Source organism: Corylus avellana, chromosome 10 (genome assembly GCF_965113065.1).
Source record: "Corylus avellana chromosome 10, dhCorAvel1.hap1.2, whole genome shotgun sequence".
NCBI lineage: Eukaryota > Viridiplantae > Streptophyta > Magnoliopsida > Fagales > Betulaceae > Corylus > Corylus avellana.
Genome location: NC_142499.1, coordinates 13,691,449 through 13,709,780, shown reverse-complemented (window position 1 = coordinate 13,709,780; position 18,332 = coordinate 13,691,449). Strand labels below are relative to the sequence as shown.

At 36.0% G+C, this 18,332-nt stretch overlaps 2 protein-coding genes across 2 annotated transcripts; one reads left to right on the top strand and one right to left on the bottom strand.

The window, feature by feature from the left end:
• The first annotated feature begins 1,761 nt into the window (after positions 1 to 1,761).
• On the top strand, positions 1,762 to 5,189 carry LBD20 (LOB domain-containing protein 20). Its single transcript, XM_059572821.2, has 2 exons — positions 1,762 to 2,127; positions 4,842 to 5,189. Exons 1-2 carry the CDS (start codon positions 1,762 to 1,764, stop codon positions 5,187 to 5,189), a joined length of 714 nt encoding a protein of 237 aa, XP_059428804.2.
• Positions 5,190 to 13,331: 8,142 nt separating this feature from the next.
• Positions 13,332 to 15,667, bottom strand: SDG20 (SET domain protein 20). Its single transcript, XM_059607556.2, has 2 exons — positions 14,943 to 15,667; positions 13,332 to 13,975 (listed from the first exon to the last, which is right to left on the bottom strand). The coding sequence occupies exons 1-2, from the start codon at positions 15,607 to 15,609 to the stop codon at positions 13,587 to 13,589; spliced, it is 1,056 nt and encodes a 351-aa protein (XP_059463539.2). The 5' UTR covers positions 15,610 to 15,667; the 3' UTR covers positions 13,332 to 13,586.
• Positions 15,668 to 18,332: the final 2,665 nt, after the last annotated feature.

The following is an 18,332-nucleotide window of genomic DNA, read 5'->3' as shown; positions in this document are numbered from 1 at the left end:
TTCACTTACTTCTCAGGATTTAGAATAAAATGTTTAAGACATCGTGCACGTAAATCAATTGTTATAACAGTATTTTACAATTGATGACTCACGTGGTCCAGTTCAGTGTATGATATAACCTTGCCTATATCCCAACATATTAACCTGAAGTCTCAATGCTTCTCATAACGAAGATAAGTCTCTTGAGGTTTAACATGTTATAGTTTAGATGGAATTCCCAATTCCATTTACAACTATTAACAATAAGCTTTATAAGTTGCAAGGTTCTTTTGAGTATGATCTTCTGTGATACACACACTATCACTCACATACAATACATCTTAGGTATATTACATGCATATATTCGGATAATACGTAATCCATATATATACCATATAAGAATATATGTATATGTCTTTTGTTCTATTCCAAAAACTTTTATCAACCAATTGGAGTTTTAAATACAATTCCCAACAATTTTTTAGAGTATCGTTTTTTGGGAAGAGCTAACTTAGGTTTGCTCTTAAAAAGTTCACGTAATTTTTTTGGAGGCTTGGTAATATATATGGAGGACGAGGGGCTTGAGGACCGGGCCATGGGCCCCTCATCCCTCTTGGCTACGTCATTAGTTATTATGTAACTACTTTTATTTTTAAGAAATCTTTCATTATCTTCATTGGCCAATTAAGGTTTGTATATGTGTTCCAATGGGCTTGTTACACGTGTAGTACAAAACATGAAATCTAATCCAGTAGTTTTTGTTGTGTTTTAAACTGAGATTTGTATTCCTATTTGATTAGTCATGTTTTATTTGGATAAGAGAAAAAGGAAGTTGGAAAGGACGTGCGTATGCTTCTTGTCATGCTATCAAACCCATGCACGTCTCTCCTTCACATACACTACATCCCACCCACACACACACACGCCAACCGTAGCACACATCTTGCGCCCTCCCAAGAAGACAACATCTTCTTCAACTTTCATACATTTTTTTATTTACAGTTTATATATATATATATATATATATATATCTGTGTGTGTGTGTGTGTGTGAGTGAGTAATGGCTAAACGCCGATATTATATGCATCTCTTTTGTCCTCTCAAAACTGACATGACTTTTAAATTTACTATTAATTTAAATGCTTATTTTAAAAGTCACGTCAATTAATTTAAAAAAACACAAGGGTGTAATGCTAAACATTCTTATTGTATTTTTTTGTGTCTCATTAAAATTGGTGTGACTTTTAAAATTACTATTGGATCAAAATTTAATAGTAATAATTTATTACAAATTTAATGGTAATTCTAAAAGCCAACTCAAATTTATAGGAACCCAGAAGGGGATGTTTAGGCCTTGTTTGGCAAAGGCCAAAAAAATTCCACTTTTTTTTTTCCAATTCCCTAACATTCTTACTTTTAATATCACTTCAATTACTTTTTACTACTCAATTAAAAAAAAAAAAAAAAAAAAAGGTTCCCCAAAACCATATAAAAGACTGAGAAACAAACACCAATATTATAATCATTAGCCTTAACTGTCACTCCCTTTGCTCGTGCACCTCACACCAGACTCTTCCCATTTCACTCATTCTCCCTCTTTACCAACCATAACGTCTCTCTCTTTCTCTCTCCCTCTCTCTCTCAAAAAGAAAAAGCTTACCACATTCACCTTGCAACCCTTTCACGAGACTAACGTGCACTTCTCCATTTCTCATATAACCACCAATCCCACCACCTTCCTTTTTTCCTCAATCTAACCCAACAACACCCTTTTCTTTTCCCATGGCCGAGCCACTAGCCGATGGAGCATCCGGAACCCGACGGAAGGCCGTTGGAAAGCGTGCTACCGCACCTGCAGAGGTAGATCCGGTGGTGGCGCCGCCGGCTCCGTGTGGGGCATGCAAGTTCTTGAGGAGGAAGTGCATCAGTGGGTGTATATTCGCACCCCACTTCGGCTCCGACCAAGGTGCAGCTCGGTTTGCAGCCGTGCACAAGGTGTTTGGTGCAAGTAACGTGTCGAAGCTCTTGTTGCATATACCGGTTAACCGGAGACACGATGCTGTCGTTACAATATCGTATGAAGCTCAGGCGAGGTTGTCGGATCCTGTCTATGGTTGCGTGTCCACCATACTCGCTTTACAACAACAGGTTCGATATTCTTTTTCTTCTTTTTTTAGCAGCGATGAAGAAATTTTTTGTATGTTTATTAACAATGATTGCTTTTTATCTTATATTAATATTTTCTTCACAAAATAATTTTTTAATGATTAACAAAAAAATTAGGGAATAAAAATTTCATTTTTAAGGAATTATTGGAATATTTTAAAGAAATAATGGAGAATGATTTTGAGGCTCAGTAGTTTGGGCACTGGTTATGCAAAAAGGTTGATACTGATTGCCTGGCAACCTTAAATGTTTTTTTTTTTTTAATCTTTTTCTTTTTCTTTTTCTTTTTCTTAATTTCATGGCTAAACCTTCTAACATCATTTTCATTAGACCAATTAGAGCCTTCATGACTATTTAATCATTAGAATAACTTCAATTAGGTCGTGGTGTAAATCTAGTGTTTTGCACCTTTCAATAAGAGACAAACACTTCAGCTTGAAACACCAAAAACTAATATAAACTTTCACATGAAATAATTTTCATTCTCTTGACAAAATACATCATAGACAAAGTATCAATTGACAAAACCATTGACAAAACTAGAGGAATCGCCATCTTAATTGGTTTTGGAGACTCTAGTGTCAGGGACTCAAAGGTGAATAGTGGGCGTTGGATTAGAATGAATGAAAAAGCTCATATGATTGATTTGAATTAAAGATATAGTATTTTCTCTATTATATTTGGTGTATTAAATTTCTATTGATGACTGTAAAATAGGGTTTTACATCGCATCCTAATAGAAGAAAGTCTCTTTACACCCATGCATCCATTGTATATTAACAAAAAGTGAAATATTGTTTAGTAGATTGGCAGACAACTATCATACGACTAGCATACGACTGAGATGATATCACTACAAAAAACCAATTTTTTGCTGACATAAGTTTTCTGACATGTCAGGTGGTCTGACACGTCAGAAAATCCTCATGACGGGGCATTTTTGACGTGTTTCAGCATTAAAATTATGGGTGTCAGAAACGAAAAATTTTTGACGTGTTAAATTTAACACATCCAAATTTTCTGACGTGTCAAAATTGACTCGTCAATAATTTAAAATTATTAAAAATAATAATTTTTATTTTTAAAAATTTTTTCTGGATTTTTTTTTTCAATTAAAAATTTTATTAATTTAAATTATTTTTCAATTAAAATAATATATATATTTGTAATTATTTTCACCACCGTGTTTCTCCCCCAGCTCTCTCCCTCTCGTCTTTTCTCCATTTTCTCTTCTTTTCTCTATTTTTGTTACTCCCTCATGGCCAGCTCTCCCCCAGCTCTCTCCCTCTCTTCTTTTCTTCATTTTCTCTTCTTTTCTCCATTTTCGTTACTCTCCCCATCTCTCTTCCTCTTTTCTTTTCTCTATTTTCTCACTCTCTCTCTCTCTCTCTTCTTTCCTCCATGTTCAAAAACCCAAACCCAAAAAATCAAAAACCCAAATCAAAAAATCAATTTGAAAAATCAAAAACCCAAACATCAAACCTAAAAAATCTTCAAAAACCCAAAAAATCTTCTTTTCTTCTATTCTTCTTCTTCTTCTCTTCTCCATTTTTTTTTTTTTCTTCTACTTCTCTTCTTCTTCTCTTCTCCTTTTCTTTTACTTCTTCTTCTTCTTCTTCTTCTTCTTCTTCTTCTGCTTTTCTTCTAGCTCTGCTGCCATGTAGAGAGATTGAGAGAGAAGAGCTTTTGCTACCTGTAGAAAGAAGAGGGAGATTGAGAGAGGGAAAGAAGATCCGGAATTAAATAAAAAAAAAGAAGATATGGTGGAAAGAATAAATAATAAAAGAGAGAAAGAAGAGGGAAAATTAAAGTTGAATATCCCACTATTTTTTTTTTCCTGACGTGCTTGTTTTAACATGTCAGAAATATATAATATATATTTAAATTATATATATATTATTTTTATATATAATATAAATAAACTACCTGATATAAAAAAATAATAATAAATATTGAATTGCTAGTTTTAGCACGTTTGAAATTTCTAACGTGCTAAAACTAGCACGTCAGATATATATATATATATATATATATATATATATATATATATATATATACCTGATATTAAAAAAAAAAAAGAAATAATGACGTGCTAAATTAGCACGTCAGAAATATATATAATATATATTATATTTATATATATATATAATATAAATAAACCTATTATTAAAAAACAAATTTAAGAAATATTGATGTATCAAAATGACACGTCAATAAATTTCGACGTGTCTAATTTTAGCACGTCAATAAATATTTAAATATTAAATTTTAAAAAAAATAAATTGAATTTAAATTTCATGATATGTCAAATATTGACACTTCAGGAAATCCTGACGTGTTGAATGTAACACGTCAATAAATATTGACGTGTCATATTCAACACGTCAAAAAAAAAAAAATTGTTGACGTGCCACTTTTGGCACGTCAATGATTACTGATGTGGCAAAATTTGGTTACTGTTTGCCACGTCAGTAACCATCTTGTTTTTTGTAGTGTATAGCAGGGATAATTACACTTTGAACCATTCTCTTTACAAGCTCTTGCTAATCTAAAGACTAATTTTTATAACCATGTCATCCCAGTTGTATGACAATTGTATAGCAATATATTAAATAGTATTACCCTAATCCAAATTGTGTCATGAAATCCACTCAAGATTTTCTTAGTACTGAGAAAAACTACTAGTAAATCTTCAGGTGGCATCTCTGCAAGGCGAGCTAGGAATGGTGCAAACTCAGCTTATAAATAGCAGGTTTGCATACACAAATATCATTCAGAACTCACAGCAGCAGCAACAACAACAACAGCATCAAAACATTGCAGTGCTACAGCCTGCTTTCTCCAACAACTCTTCTGCTTCCAATAACCTCATCAGCATGAGTGCTTTCACCCAAGATTTTGACCTTGCAGGGGACGCTGCACCATCCTCCCATAGCATAGAGCCTCTACAGCTTTCACGACCATCCCTACAGGATGAGGATGAAGATGAGGAAGAGAGTCGGATTCCACCTATATTTGCCAATAAGATTCTTCATCGGAGTTGACTTTCACATTCGTCTTTTTGCTTATCACCTTGCACACATGCACTTTTGCGCGCCAACAATTACATGTTATTCCGGCGCCATGATAGCTAATTAGTGTTGCTACTTAGAATCGTCACATATTTCACCCCAAAAAAAAAAAAAAAATGGTTCTTTCCCATCGCATAATAATGCATATGTGGTATGTAATAATAATAATAATAATAATAATAATAATAATAATAATATTAATATTAATAATGCATATGTGGTAAGAAATTCCATAATATATTAAAGTGTAGTTTATATGCCACATGTATTTATAAAAGTAAAATATAATAGAGAGAAGTGATTTACTCTCTCATGTTGATGATCTGTTCTATATATAGTATGCTAACTAACAATGATACGTAAGAGTTACATATAGTTACAATTTTTTACAAACACTAAATACATTCTAGAAGTTTAAGGGATCATGAGATCATCTATTATGATTAGAAGAGTTGTGGAATATTATCTAGAGTAGATGTGTTATTCATAGATGGATGATGTTGATCACTAGCAATAACAGGAATAGAGTATGCAGCAGAATAGGACTCTTGGGAAGATTAAATCACTTGGGAGTCTTGATCATTATCGGTTGTAGCAGATTTCATAACAGACCCCATCAAACTCATGGGAGGATGAAAAATCATGAGTTTGTCACGTAGTTCCAGAAACAGAGAGGGAAAAAAGCCTTTTGTGAAGATATTAGCACATTGATCAATGGTGGAAATTAACTGAGTCACAATATCCTTGTGCAAAACATTTTCTCTAATGAAGTGATAATCTACAGATATATGATTTGTTCGATCATCATAGATAGCATTTGATGCCAAGGCAATGGCTCAAAGACTGTCACACCATAGCTTCGGTGAAGAGAAAAGAGAGACTTGCAATTCTTTGACAAGCATGTGCAACCAATATACCTCGGCAATGGTAATGGCCATGGACTTGTACTCAGCCTTTGTGCTTGAACGAGATATAGTTAATTGTCTTTTGGATTGCTTGTATAATGCCCCGGGTAATTACTAAGCTGTGATTAGCTTAGTCAAAGGATTAGCAATGGTTCTTGGTTTATTAGGAGCCGTTTTGGAGAAGTTTTAAGGGTTTTTCAACACTCACCGAATGTTCGCCAGAAAGACCACTGAATAATCAAGACCAAAACCAAGAAACTGCTGGGTAAATAGTACACCAAACTTTTGTTGACCAAACTTTGACATGCTGGATAATGACCGAACGTACGCCTGCAACTTTGAAACACTGTACACACAGTACACCGAATGTTTGGCCATGGACCACCGAACGTTTGGCCATGGACCACCGAACGTTCGTTGCACTGTAAACTGTCACAATAGGACCCTTAGCTTTTATAAACCTATAAATACCCCCTCCCACGCCCTTCTAAACACCATTCTGCCTTTTAAGACCTTGAGAAATTCTGCTTGAGTGATTGGTGAGTTTGAGAGAAGGATGAGAGCTTTTCTTGGAGGTTTTGCTCAAGATAGGTAACCTTCTTGTCATAACTTGTGTTTTACTTAGTTAATATTATGTTTAGACAGTATTTCATAAGCTTGGTTGTATTTTTTGAGGTTATATTGTTATTCTAGGTTTTAATCTTGATTCTAGCATGATTTAGCATTTTGTTATCGTTTAGCATATTTATTTTCTATAGTGATGTTATTTTAAGCTAGAGTACGTTAGAAACCCTTTTGTAGCCTTAGAAACCTGTTTGGTCAAGAATGAGATTTTTGCCTTGAACATTCTGGCCAAACGTTTGACCTCGGGCCCAAATGTTTGCCTAATTTGGCTGAACGTTCGTTGACCACACAGAACCTCTATTTTTTAAGTTTTAGGCCTAGGGTTCATTTTAGCTCGAACATAGAACTGATAATAGGCATTTGCACAGATTTGAGGATTGTGGGCCAATTGGAGGAGTTTTTGGAGGAAGAATACGACCCAGGTCAATACAAACTCACATAATACTTGCCGTTATTTTTTTCGCATTGCACGATTATTTTGTGTACCAAACATGCATTTTTACAACTCTCATGAAACACATTTTGATATACTATGAACTCTGCTTTTGTGAAAATATGTTGCTTAAACAAGATAATGAACATTATGAGATTTGTAAGTGGATGGATGTATAAGACAGATAAGATTAATTGCATCGTATGACATAGTACACCGGTACGTGTGGGGTAACGATCATGGGCTTACTATACATATTAACTATATGATCAAAAGTGAAGGTGTGTTATATGGGCCTTGAATCCAATGGTTGTTTCATGACTGACGCAGTCATAATTGGTGGGTCACTATAGAACGTATATCATTAGTAACGTGGGCCACCCGAGGTTGGACTCGGTCGTACTACTAGCGTTATGAACGGTGGCGTATAATGGTTGAGGCACCAACATTGTATTATAGGTCCCTCGAGACAGTGTCATCCCTTCTGAAAAGATGTAATATCTCGGGTAGACCATACAATTTGAACTATAACTTGATTCTCATAATTACAGCATATATTATAGTTATATTACATCCACGAATAGCTGTCATGTCACAATGTCGCATAAATTTATCAACAATTGAGTTCATCATTCCAATGGCATAAGCATCACGTGCATTTTTACTCACTAAGTCTTTAGACTTACTCTTGTATTTTTTTTTTCCCTCCATTATGAAAACCTATGCTGTCATAGTTGGTCTAGTAGATGATGGATTCGAAGAACCAATTAGTGATGGTAAAGGACTTGATTCAAGTCATTTTTGAGAATCTAGACCCTATGTGGTTCAAATTCATGTGGGATGCTAGAGGAACTACTCGTCAGGAGTTAATCGAGATTGTGATTAGGTTATCTTTAGTTTAGCTTAGGCGTTGATGCTATTTTAGAACAATCACTAGTAGTCTGTATTTTATTTTGATGATTGGTCTCTGACCGATATATTTGGAGATCCAGTTATGTTATGATACTTTATGTTTACTCCGGTTATTGTTATTATGGTTTAAACTATTGCTATCTCTATCCCTTAGTTGAAAGTCTTCCGCTGTAATCTCTCTTAGGAAAGTATGAGATTCTTGGGTCTTGTTCTGAGAGGAATAAGGTTGGGGAGGCGAACCATAGAGTCAACTAACAATTAATTGATTTCCAAGTGGCGTTATTGTTGGTATGCGAGCCTTTTGCTCATCAACTGACTTTTCAACAAGAGCCAGTTCATCAACAAGGGACTTGGCTTCTTGTAGATACTCAAAGCAAGTCTTAGTTCCTTTATGAAGAGTTTGCAATTGGTGCCATTGACTGATGTGTGTCCGAGAAGGGCATGCAAAATTGGCAGGCAATTCAATCCACACCTAATGGAAAGTATTCAAGCCGTAGATTGTTAATAGCATTTTCTCATAGAGACAAGTGATATGCCAGCTAAGAATATACTGGTCTTTTCCTTCCCATAGAACAAACTCGGGATTGATGACAACATCCCCTTTATCGGTTTTTGGAAGGAACTTTGGTGGGCATGATTCTAAGCCATCAACAATACTCATAAGACCATGTGATTGAAGAATGCGACGAATTTGAAGGTCCTAGGCTAGGTAGTTGCATTCACCCAATTTGTTAGGCGTAAAGCTAGTTAGGTTGGGGATGGAAATAGAATTTGCGGAAGCATTGCTAGAAAAGGCCATTAAGTTGACGATGTGAACCTTTATGGCTCTAATACCGAGCAAATATAATAGAGAAAAGTGATTTGGCCAAAATAATCTCTCTTGTTGATGCTCTATTTTATATATATAGTAAACTAACTTACAATAATACGTAAGAGTTACATAGTTACAATTACTTAAAAACACTAAATACATTCTAGAAATTTATGGGATCATGAGATCATCTTTTATGATTAGAAGGGTTGTCATCTACTGTGATTAGAAGAGTTGTAAAATATATCTAAAGTAGATGGATGATGTTGATCACTAGCAATAACAAGAACAGAGTATGTAGTAGAATAGGACTCCTGTGAATATTGAATCACTTGGAAGTCTTGATCATTATCGGTTGTAGCAGATTCCTTAACAATAAATTATGGTTTAAATTAAACACAATTACTGGTGTTCGCTAATGTAACGCCCCAGTGAAATCAATTAACTGGTACTTGATTCCATAGTTCACCTCCCAGCCTTATTATTCATAGAACAAGATTTAGAGATTTTATCCTCTCCAAAGAGAGACTGCAGTGGAAGAATTTCACTAAGGGACATAGATAGCAATAATTTAAAACCACAATCATAATAACCAGAGTGAAACTAATAAAATCATAACATAGATCTCCAAATTTATCGGTCAGAGACCGGTCATCAAAATATAATACTATGTTTAACTAGATAAAGCATAAAGATGATCTCGAGCATCTCTAGACAAATAGATCCGTCAGCATCTCACATCAACTTGAGCCATACAGGGTTCAAGTCCTCAAAAATGATCCAAAGCAAATTCTTCATAATGACTAACTGCCTCCTCGGATCCATCCTCAGCTAAGCTAGCTAAACAACGCAGTTATACACAAGGGTAATTCTGACAACTTAGTGAGTAAAAATGAACATATACATGTCATTTGAATGATGAACACAGTTATGAAACCACATGCAAAAATTATGAGGTGACAATTTCTCATGAATGCAATATATATATATATGCTGTAATTATGAGGATCAAGTCATAGTTCCAACTGTATGATCTACCCAAGTTATTATCCATTCTCAGGAAAGTTGGCGCTGTCCTAAAGGACTTGTAATACAATGCTGGTACCCCGACCATTGTACTCTATCGTCCATAACAATAGCAGCCTAACCAAGTCTAACATCGGGTGGCCCACGCTACTCATGATGTATATCTTGTAGTGATCCGCCAATCAGACATAGCTGCCTTGGTCTCGAAACAATCATTGGATCCTAGGCTTATATAACAACAAACACATATTTGAACATAGAGTTTACATGTATAATAAGCCCATGACCGTTATCCCGCACGTACCAGTATACCATGTCATACAACGCAATTAGTTTTATCTGTATTTTACATACATGCTCTTACAATTCTCACCATGTTCATTATCTTGCTTAAGCAACACACGTTTTCACAACATAGAGTTTATAGTAGATCAAAATGTATTTCATGAGAGTTGCAAATATACATGTTTTAGTACACATAAAATAATTTTGCAATGCAGGAAAAATAGCAACAAGTGTTCATGAGAGTTTGAACTCACATGTGTCGTAAGGCTCCTCCAAATACTCCTTCGGGTGTCCCACAATCTCAAAATCTGTGAAAAAACCTATCATTAGTCCTAAATTTGGGCTAAAACAAGTCCTAGACCTAAAAATGTTCAAAATAGGGTTCTTGCCTGACCATCGAACGTTCGTCCTAACCTCAAACGTTCATCCTCGATCTCGAACGTTCGGCCAAAGAGGTGCGAACATTAGCTTCTGGGCAAAAAACTCATTTCGAACCAAACAGCCTCCTAATCATTTATGAGCAAGTTCTAAGGTTACAACAAGGTTCCTAATATGCTCCTAGCCCAAAGTAACATCTCCATGCTGAATAAATTATGTTCAACAAGAATGAAATGATAACCCATGCTTAAACCAAGATTAAAATCTAAAACAACATAAGCTCAAAACTAGCAACCAAACTATGGAAAATACTTAATCAGCATAATAACTAGGTAAATAACAAGTTAGAAAGGTTACCTCTGTAGAACAAGAATCTCCAAGAAACATTTTCTTACAACTCAAGAAGGGTTTTTCTAGGGCTCAGAGGGCAGAAAGAAGCTTAGAAGGGCGTGGAAGAGGGTATTTATATGGTTGGAAAAGTTGAGGACGCTACTATAATAGTCTGCAAGATAGTGAACGTTTAGTGGTCCTGGGTCGAACCGTTCCGTGTACTATTTGTACAGTGGTTCTAGAGTTGTAGGACAAACGCTTGGTCATTACCAAGTGGGTCAAATTTTAGTCAACAAACATTTGGTGGTCTCCCGCGAATGTTCAGTGTACTATTACCCAACGGGTCTAGGGTTGTAGAGCAAACGTTCGATGGTCCCCCCTACGAATGTTTGGTTGGTACCCAAAATCCAAAAATCTTTCTTCCAGCGAACCCAAATGAATCAAAAAATCTTGTTAACCCTCAAACTAAGCTAAACACAGCTTAGTAATTTCCCGAGGCACTATAGCTAATTTATTCCTGCTAGTACCTAAAATATCCCGACTCCGATCCTGCTTGACAGGCTCCTTTTTAAAAATGTATCTTGATTTTCCTTCATTTGCATGTATGGATTGAGTCTTCTACTAATCCTGTAAAAGAGGAAGAGAGGTGATTAGAAGGCCACCAATTCTTTGACCAGAGGCACTCTGATGCCCAAGTCAGCGTTTCTGAGCTATGTCTCAAATAAAGAGCCATTTTTTATGTACGGGGTGAGTAATCATTACCTGGAGAATGAGGGAGAGGGGATCTTATAGGTTCTCTTGGGCCTTTCCTGGGCCCTTGTTGTTGTTGGGTAGTTATAATGGGTTTTATGTTTGACTGGGTCTCAGTGATTCTTGACCCAACAATTCCAAATAAGTAATTGTTTGTAGAATCAAATTCGAAATTGATTTTTAATTGATTTTTCTTTTTTTAATGAGAGGAATAATTAAATAAAAGTTTTAATTGAGGTACCTATCCTATAAATAACACTAGCCTTGTCCCGAGACTTTGTCCTCCACTTAAGGATGGGTTTGAACTTGGGCCATGTCAATCGAAGAACCCAAGCTACCAATGGGCTCTAGCCTAAGACTCCCACTTCTTTTCTTTTTTTTTCTCGACCCAACCTCAAAGACTTAGGTTTAAGGGTGTCAGATATAACCTCCAAGCCTAGGCCCATGTTCGGCCTCAATTCTCTATTCTCCGCAAGATCAACTGTATGCCTAACCCGAGAAAAATAGATAATCAAAGACAAAACTTCTTAGTGACTTGAGAGAAGACTTGAAGGTCTTATAATCCGTGAGGCTACACATGATTTCATTAGAGGACCAAGTAGGTGATCTTACCTTTGTTGTTTAATTAAAATAACTTTGTTCTTCAAATGTTCTTCATACAATTCGATCTTTGATTAAGAATTTTTTTTTTTTTTTTACTGCTCATATATGGTGTAAGCAATAATCCCAACAGTTTCCATATCATACTGCTTCTCACATAAAGTGGCACGCTCATGCGCACACAAAAAATTGGGTAGGCATTCGGCCGATGGTGAAGCCTAGAAGTCATTTGATGCACGGTACCCAGATTTTACCTCTAAACCACACTATCAAGCTTGGCTTAGCGTCATATGGATTTATCATTTTAGTAACATGAGCAATACTTACAATTTGCCTCATTGGATGTACATGAAATGACTGTATTTTATGTTATCCTTGATTATTTCAGCCTAAGTTCACCAAGAATAAAGATAAATGTCTATATACAGCCCCTAATATTATAATTGAATTAATTATGGAATGTCAGAGTACCCACTTTTGATGTATCATTGAAAAAGAAGTTTAGGATGTAATTTTCCGGTATATGGTAATTTGTCTAGGTGGAGTATGAAAGGTAAAAATGCATGTCCTTATGGTATGAATTCAACATGATCTAACTAGTTTACTTATGTGAAAAAAATATTGTTATATGGGCATAGGAGATGGACCAGATGGTTGCCTATGGATCATAGGTTGAGAAAGATTAAGAAATCCTTTGATGGTATGCACAAAACGGATCCATGGCCTATTGTGTGAGATGGAGTTGAGATAATTACACATATACAGGGAGGTCAGCTTGTTGCTGGCCAATTTGCAGGCAAAAAGTCGAGTGTCTGTAGCTCGGGTGTCAGGAAGCAAGTGATTTAAAAGAAGCGAAATACTTTCTTTACGTTGTTCTACTGAAAAGATAACCTGCCAGCGTCACAACCATGATATGATGTACATAAAAAAAAATGTTGTCAATAATATTATTGACACGTTCTTAGACATGAAAGGAAAAACGAAAGACAACCTCTAAGCTCATTCTCAACTACGAAAATTGAAATTGAGACGTCAAATTTCATCTATCTATTGACCGCATATCAAAACAAGACATATTTGCCTGCAGTGGAATTTCCAACTGTGTAAATTCAAGCGAAGGACTCTGGCATATAGTCCCGTCATGAACAAAACAACCTTCAAAGTCGAGCAGTAAATCCATACATATGAAATTTTTGCCTTATATTTCTTTTGCAAAAAAAAAAATGGCCCACCAATAAAAATTTCCAAAATAAACAGTAAAGATATTGTCAAAATTAAGTGTTCCAAAGCAATGAATCATTGGGAGACCTCTAGGACTAAGTATGTTCGGAAGGCAATGTTCCAAAGCAACAAGAGCTACCACAAAAGCACTGCAAACCATTAGACCTTAGCCTGGTTTCACCATAGCTAAAACTAAGCTCCTCATTTTCTTTTATGTCTCTTGAAGAAAAGAAGCAAATGCGAGGCAGCAAAGCTCCTGTGCTTCTCACCAGTTTCGTCGATAAGTTACCACCATCGCATGAATGGTTGATAAACCGCGCAACATTTCCTATTCTTGTGGCATCGATATTCATTCTTAAGCATGCTTTCCCAGACGGGAGATGCTCTCTCAAAACCAAAAGAGCAGAAGAAAAATGGGCACCTGATAAACGTTCATCATACATTTGTTGCCGCCTTGTTGCCTCTTTGGTTGTCAAAAGTTCACCTTTTGCAAGCAAATTGAACAAAGTTTCAATACAAATGCTTACACAAGCAAACACACAATCTGAGAATTTAACAGAGATGCATGCCATCAAAACACTGATGAAATTCGAGAACCACTGCGGCTATAATTCCACAGAACTTTTTTTTTCAAAAAAAAAAGAAGAAAAAGCTAAAAATCAACATCTCAAAGTTTGCTAAATATTTTTCCTTTCGTTCAAAGTATCAAGGATGTTGCATAAAGCAAACATTATTTTGTCACCCGCCACGCTTTCTTTGTTGAACAAGTCTCATACATATACCATGTTTTTCATTTCTTAATCTCCCACTGTCAACGGTTTTGTAATCATAACCTCGAATTATCAAAATTTGCAATGTCGGTATCTCATATTTTCACCTCTACTGTTAGGATTTCGCATTAAATCAAACAACTAACATAATTTATAAAAATAAAATTTTCCATTTAGATTTTTGTTTAAAAAAGGAAATGGCTTGGTTGCTGATCATCAAATTTTTAAAAAAGAATTTTAAACGGATCTTCTAGGCATTTTGGCAACCTTCCTTATGACTATTAAATCCTAACGGAGGGATAAAATTAAAAGGGACTCAAACTTGAACACCCGACATTACAAATTTTGATCATATGAAATTATGATTGCAAAACCCTTAACAGTTCGAATTCAAGGGTAAGTGAAGTTTCTTATATAAAAATACCAGGATTATGCAAGCATACATACCCATTGGGATTCACTCATGTACCTTTCTCAATCAAAATTAACCACTAATCGCACACAATTTAATCACAGCATTCCTAAATATCCAGTTGATAAAGTTCCATATCCTCTAATGACAATAATAACAATGAATCCCATACAATCAAACAGACAATACAAAAAACCTCAAATTCTAAAACAAAATCATACTGTTTCGAAAAGAACCCATAATCAGCTGCAGGTTGGAAGAAAAAGTACCTGCATACTCGCACACAAATTGGCCTTTACCAATGAACTGGTCTGCAAACAAACCCCAGCCTTTCCTGCTATCCCTCACAATCTTCAGCCGCAACGAAACCCCTCTCTGAGTCAACCGCTTCCCACACTCCAACCCGCACCCACAACTCGGTCCGCACTCGCTCGCCACATCCGAACCATTCAACCCAATACACGGACACCGATCATCGTCCTCACACCTCTGGCAATCACACCCAGATAAACTCTCACCCAACTCGTCCACCAAACTCACCGGTTCTACGCAGAGCCGACTCACCGAGTTGGGTCTCGCGCTGGAGCCGCCCGAGCCCCAAGATTGGCGTCGGAATTGCGAGGCAAAAGAGGGGAGAATTTGTGAAGGGGTGTAGATGAAGTAGGCGTAGGGGCGATCGTCGGCGGTGTTGTGGAATGGGATGGGGAGGTTCTCGGAGGATCCGGAAGCGTCGGAGGATCGGCGGTGAGTTATGGATTTGGAGATCTGGTTGTGGGATTTGGAGGTTAGAGAAACAGTGGCCAGTTCTTGTGGTGTTAGCCACGGGAGGATTAGCTCCAGGCATTGGAGGAAAGCTGTGGAGGGGTTAAGCTCTTCTACTTCTTCTTGCTGTCCTTCATTGTTTTGGCAGCTTTTTTTAGTTGCTGGTTGCCTCATGAAGATTCCTCAGAGGAGGGCTCTCACTCTCAGTATAAGAGTTTGTTGGCGAAGCAAAAGTAGCCTGTACTAATGGTGATTCTTTTTTATACAAATATCCAAGAATATATAAATAAATAATTGAGAAATGAATCTCAAAATCAACTCAAATCAAGTTCGTTCTTTCGGGTAATGTTCAATACAAATATCCAAGAATATACCAGTAGTCCTCTTGTGCGGACATGTCAAAAAAAAAATATATATATATATATATATATACAAGTAGCGACTTTTTGTTAACGTTCTTTTTAATGAAAATCGTATATTTCGTTCCCTAGCCTAGTGTGGGTTTGGTGATGAATTTTCACTTGTTTTAATTATTTGGAGAAACTTCACTTACCCTCCTATACTTTCGCGCTTTTTACATACACTCCCTCATTGTTCAAAAACTCTCACTTTAATGTATCCAACTTTCGTTTCCTTCCACTTTATCCCTTCCGTTAAGATTTTCTATGAAATCCTAACGAAAGGGTGTGAAATTTCAATCTTGCCCTTATTTTTTATTAAAATAAGGGTCTTGTGACCACCGGTGGGTCACTTTTTCATATATTTTTTTAATTATTTTTTAATATAATAATTATAATAATAATTTTTTATTTATAAATAAGGGTAAATTTGAAATTTTAAAAAAATTTAGGGGTATAAAGGTCTTTTACTAAATCTACCGTTTGATTTAACTGCAAAAGCTAATGGTAGGGGGTATTTGGAACGAAACGAAAGTTTGATACACCAAAGTGAGAGTTTTTGAACAATGGGAGAGTGTCTGCAAAAAGCGTGAAAGTATAGGAGGGGTAAGTCAAGTTTCCCCTTATATTAATAATAATAATAATAATAAAAAGGGAATAATATTGATCAGTTTGAGTTTCCCACTAAGTAACCGGACCTCTTGCCTCATTAAGTAGTGAGTGTTTGCGTCAAAAAGTGAGAGGTTGGCTTGATTAATAGCATGGCTAGCTTGGCTTCGTAGCCTTTTTGACTCGAGTTAATAAGTCCTTAGATGTGTCTTTACACCCTAAAGCCATCTGGTTTGGGAGTCATTGGCTTAACGCTCGATATATGGATCAATTAGAAAGCTTAAGGGAGCTAAGCACTGCAAGCTTGCATTTAAAAAAAATAATAATAAAATTAAAAAAAAAATGCCTTTATTGTTTTATCCAATAGGGAGTCTAGTGAATTTTGAGTATTGAATCATGCATGATTGAGAAACATGTCATGACTATGTGTTAAGTTCACTTTACACTAGTTGAATCTTGTGATATCTCATAATGCCATGTTTAGTAGCTTGATTCTTAATTTCCTGAAATAGTGAAGATGAAGTTTGTTTTGTTAAGCTTGCTAATGAATGAAAACTATGATTTTTATGACGCTAAATTCTTAGGGATAACATGATAGTAACAATGATTATGGGTATCATTCCTGTTAAACATTCACGAGACTTCACTCATTCTCTATGGATATTTAGGGGTTTAAAAGGCTTGTTGCATACGCTAAATGTAATCATATATGTAACGCCCCCAAAATTAGTCTTGGCTAACCTGGCAGGGTTATTAGCAATTACCCCAGTTAAATCAACTTGTGGCTAACTGAGAAATCGCCCCTCTAAGAATTTTCAGAGTTAATGCATATGAATGTGAAATAAATCTGAGAAACTATTAAATCATCAAATGGATATGTATATTCCTTGAAATTAAAGACATAGAGCAACTAATAATAATGTAAAACAAACCTGATAGCAGCATGAAGATTCTGAAGCAAGGTCTGTAGTGGCAACCGTGCCACTCTTGGATTCTAGTGACAAACTTCCTAAAAAGGGGAATAACAGCGTAAGTCTAACGACTCAGTAAGTAAACATCACAATTAGGTATGACAAGAGCTCATTAAAGCAGAAATAAACGTGCAGTTTTAGTAAACATTAAAAAGGGATGTTGTCTCTGTTAATACATCATAAAAGTATTGTTTGGTTAATAAAAGAGTAGTGTATTCCCAGCGGCAATCGCCTAAGTATTTCAATGTAGGAAAAACTAATGCTTTATAGGTCATAACTCTCATGTATGGTCTACCCGAGATATTACCCCTCCTCAGTAGGGCTGGCACTATCCTAGGGACTTATAATACAATACCAGTGCCACGAATATTGTACGCTATCGTACAACCCATTAGTGGCACGACCGAGTCCGACCTCGGGTGGCCCACACCACTAATGATGTCCGTCATGTAGTGACCAACTATTAGGACGAAACAATCATTGCATCTAAAGCCCATATAACAACACACGCAATTGACCATAAGATGAAGTTTATATAGTAAGCCCATGGCCATTATACCGCACGTACCGGTGTACTATGTCATACAATGCATCTTATCAACCAATTAATTAAACAACTACCAAGTAATTACAAAATGTAGACATGCTCATATCATACTCATGGTCAGTGAACTGACATATCCCACATTTTTCAAAAAAAGAATTCGTAAGTGTTTACTTACCTCATGCGCTTGCTTGAGTCCTCCGACACCACAAAAATCCTGCTATAACAAAATACGACACATCGTTATGCGCAGTACTAGAGGACCTCTATTAGTAAGATGATAAGTCCTATCTATTAAAAGGGTTGTTTGACTCTAAAATACACAAGAGTGAGGTTTAAAAGTAGATGTCTGGCTTCCTGACCGTACGTTCGGGC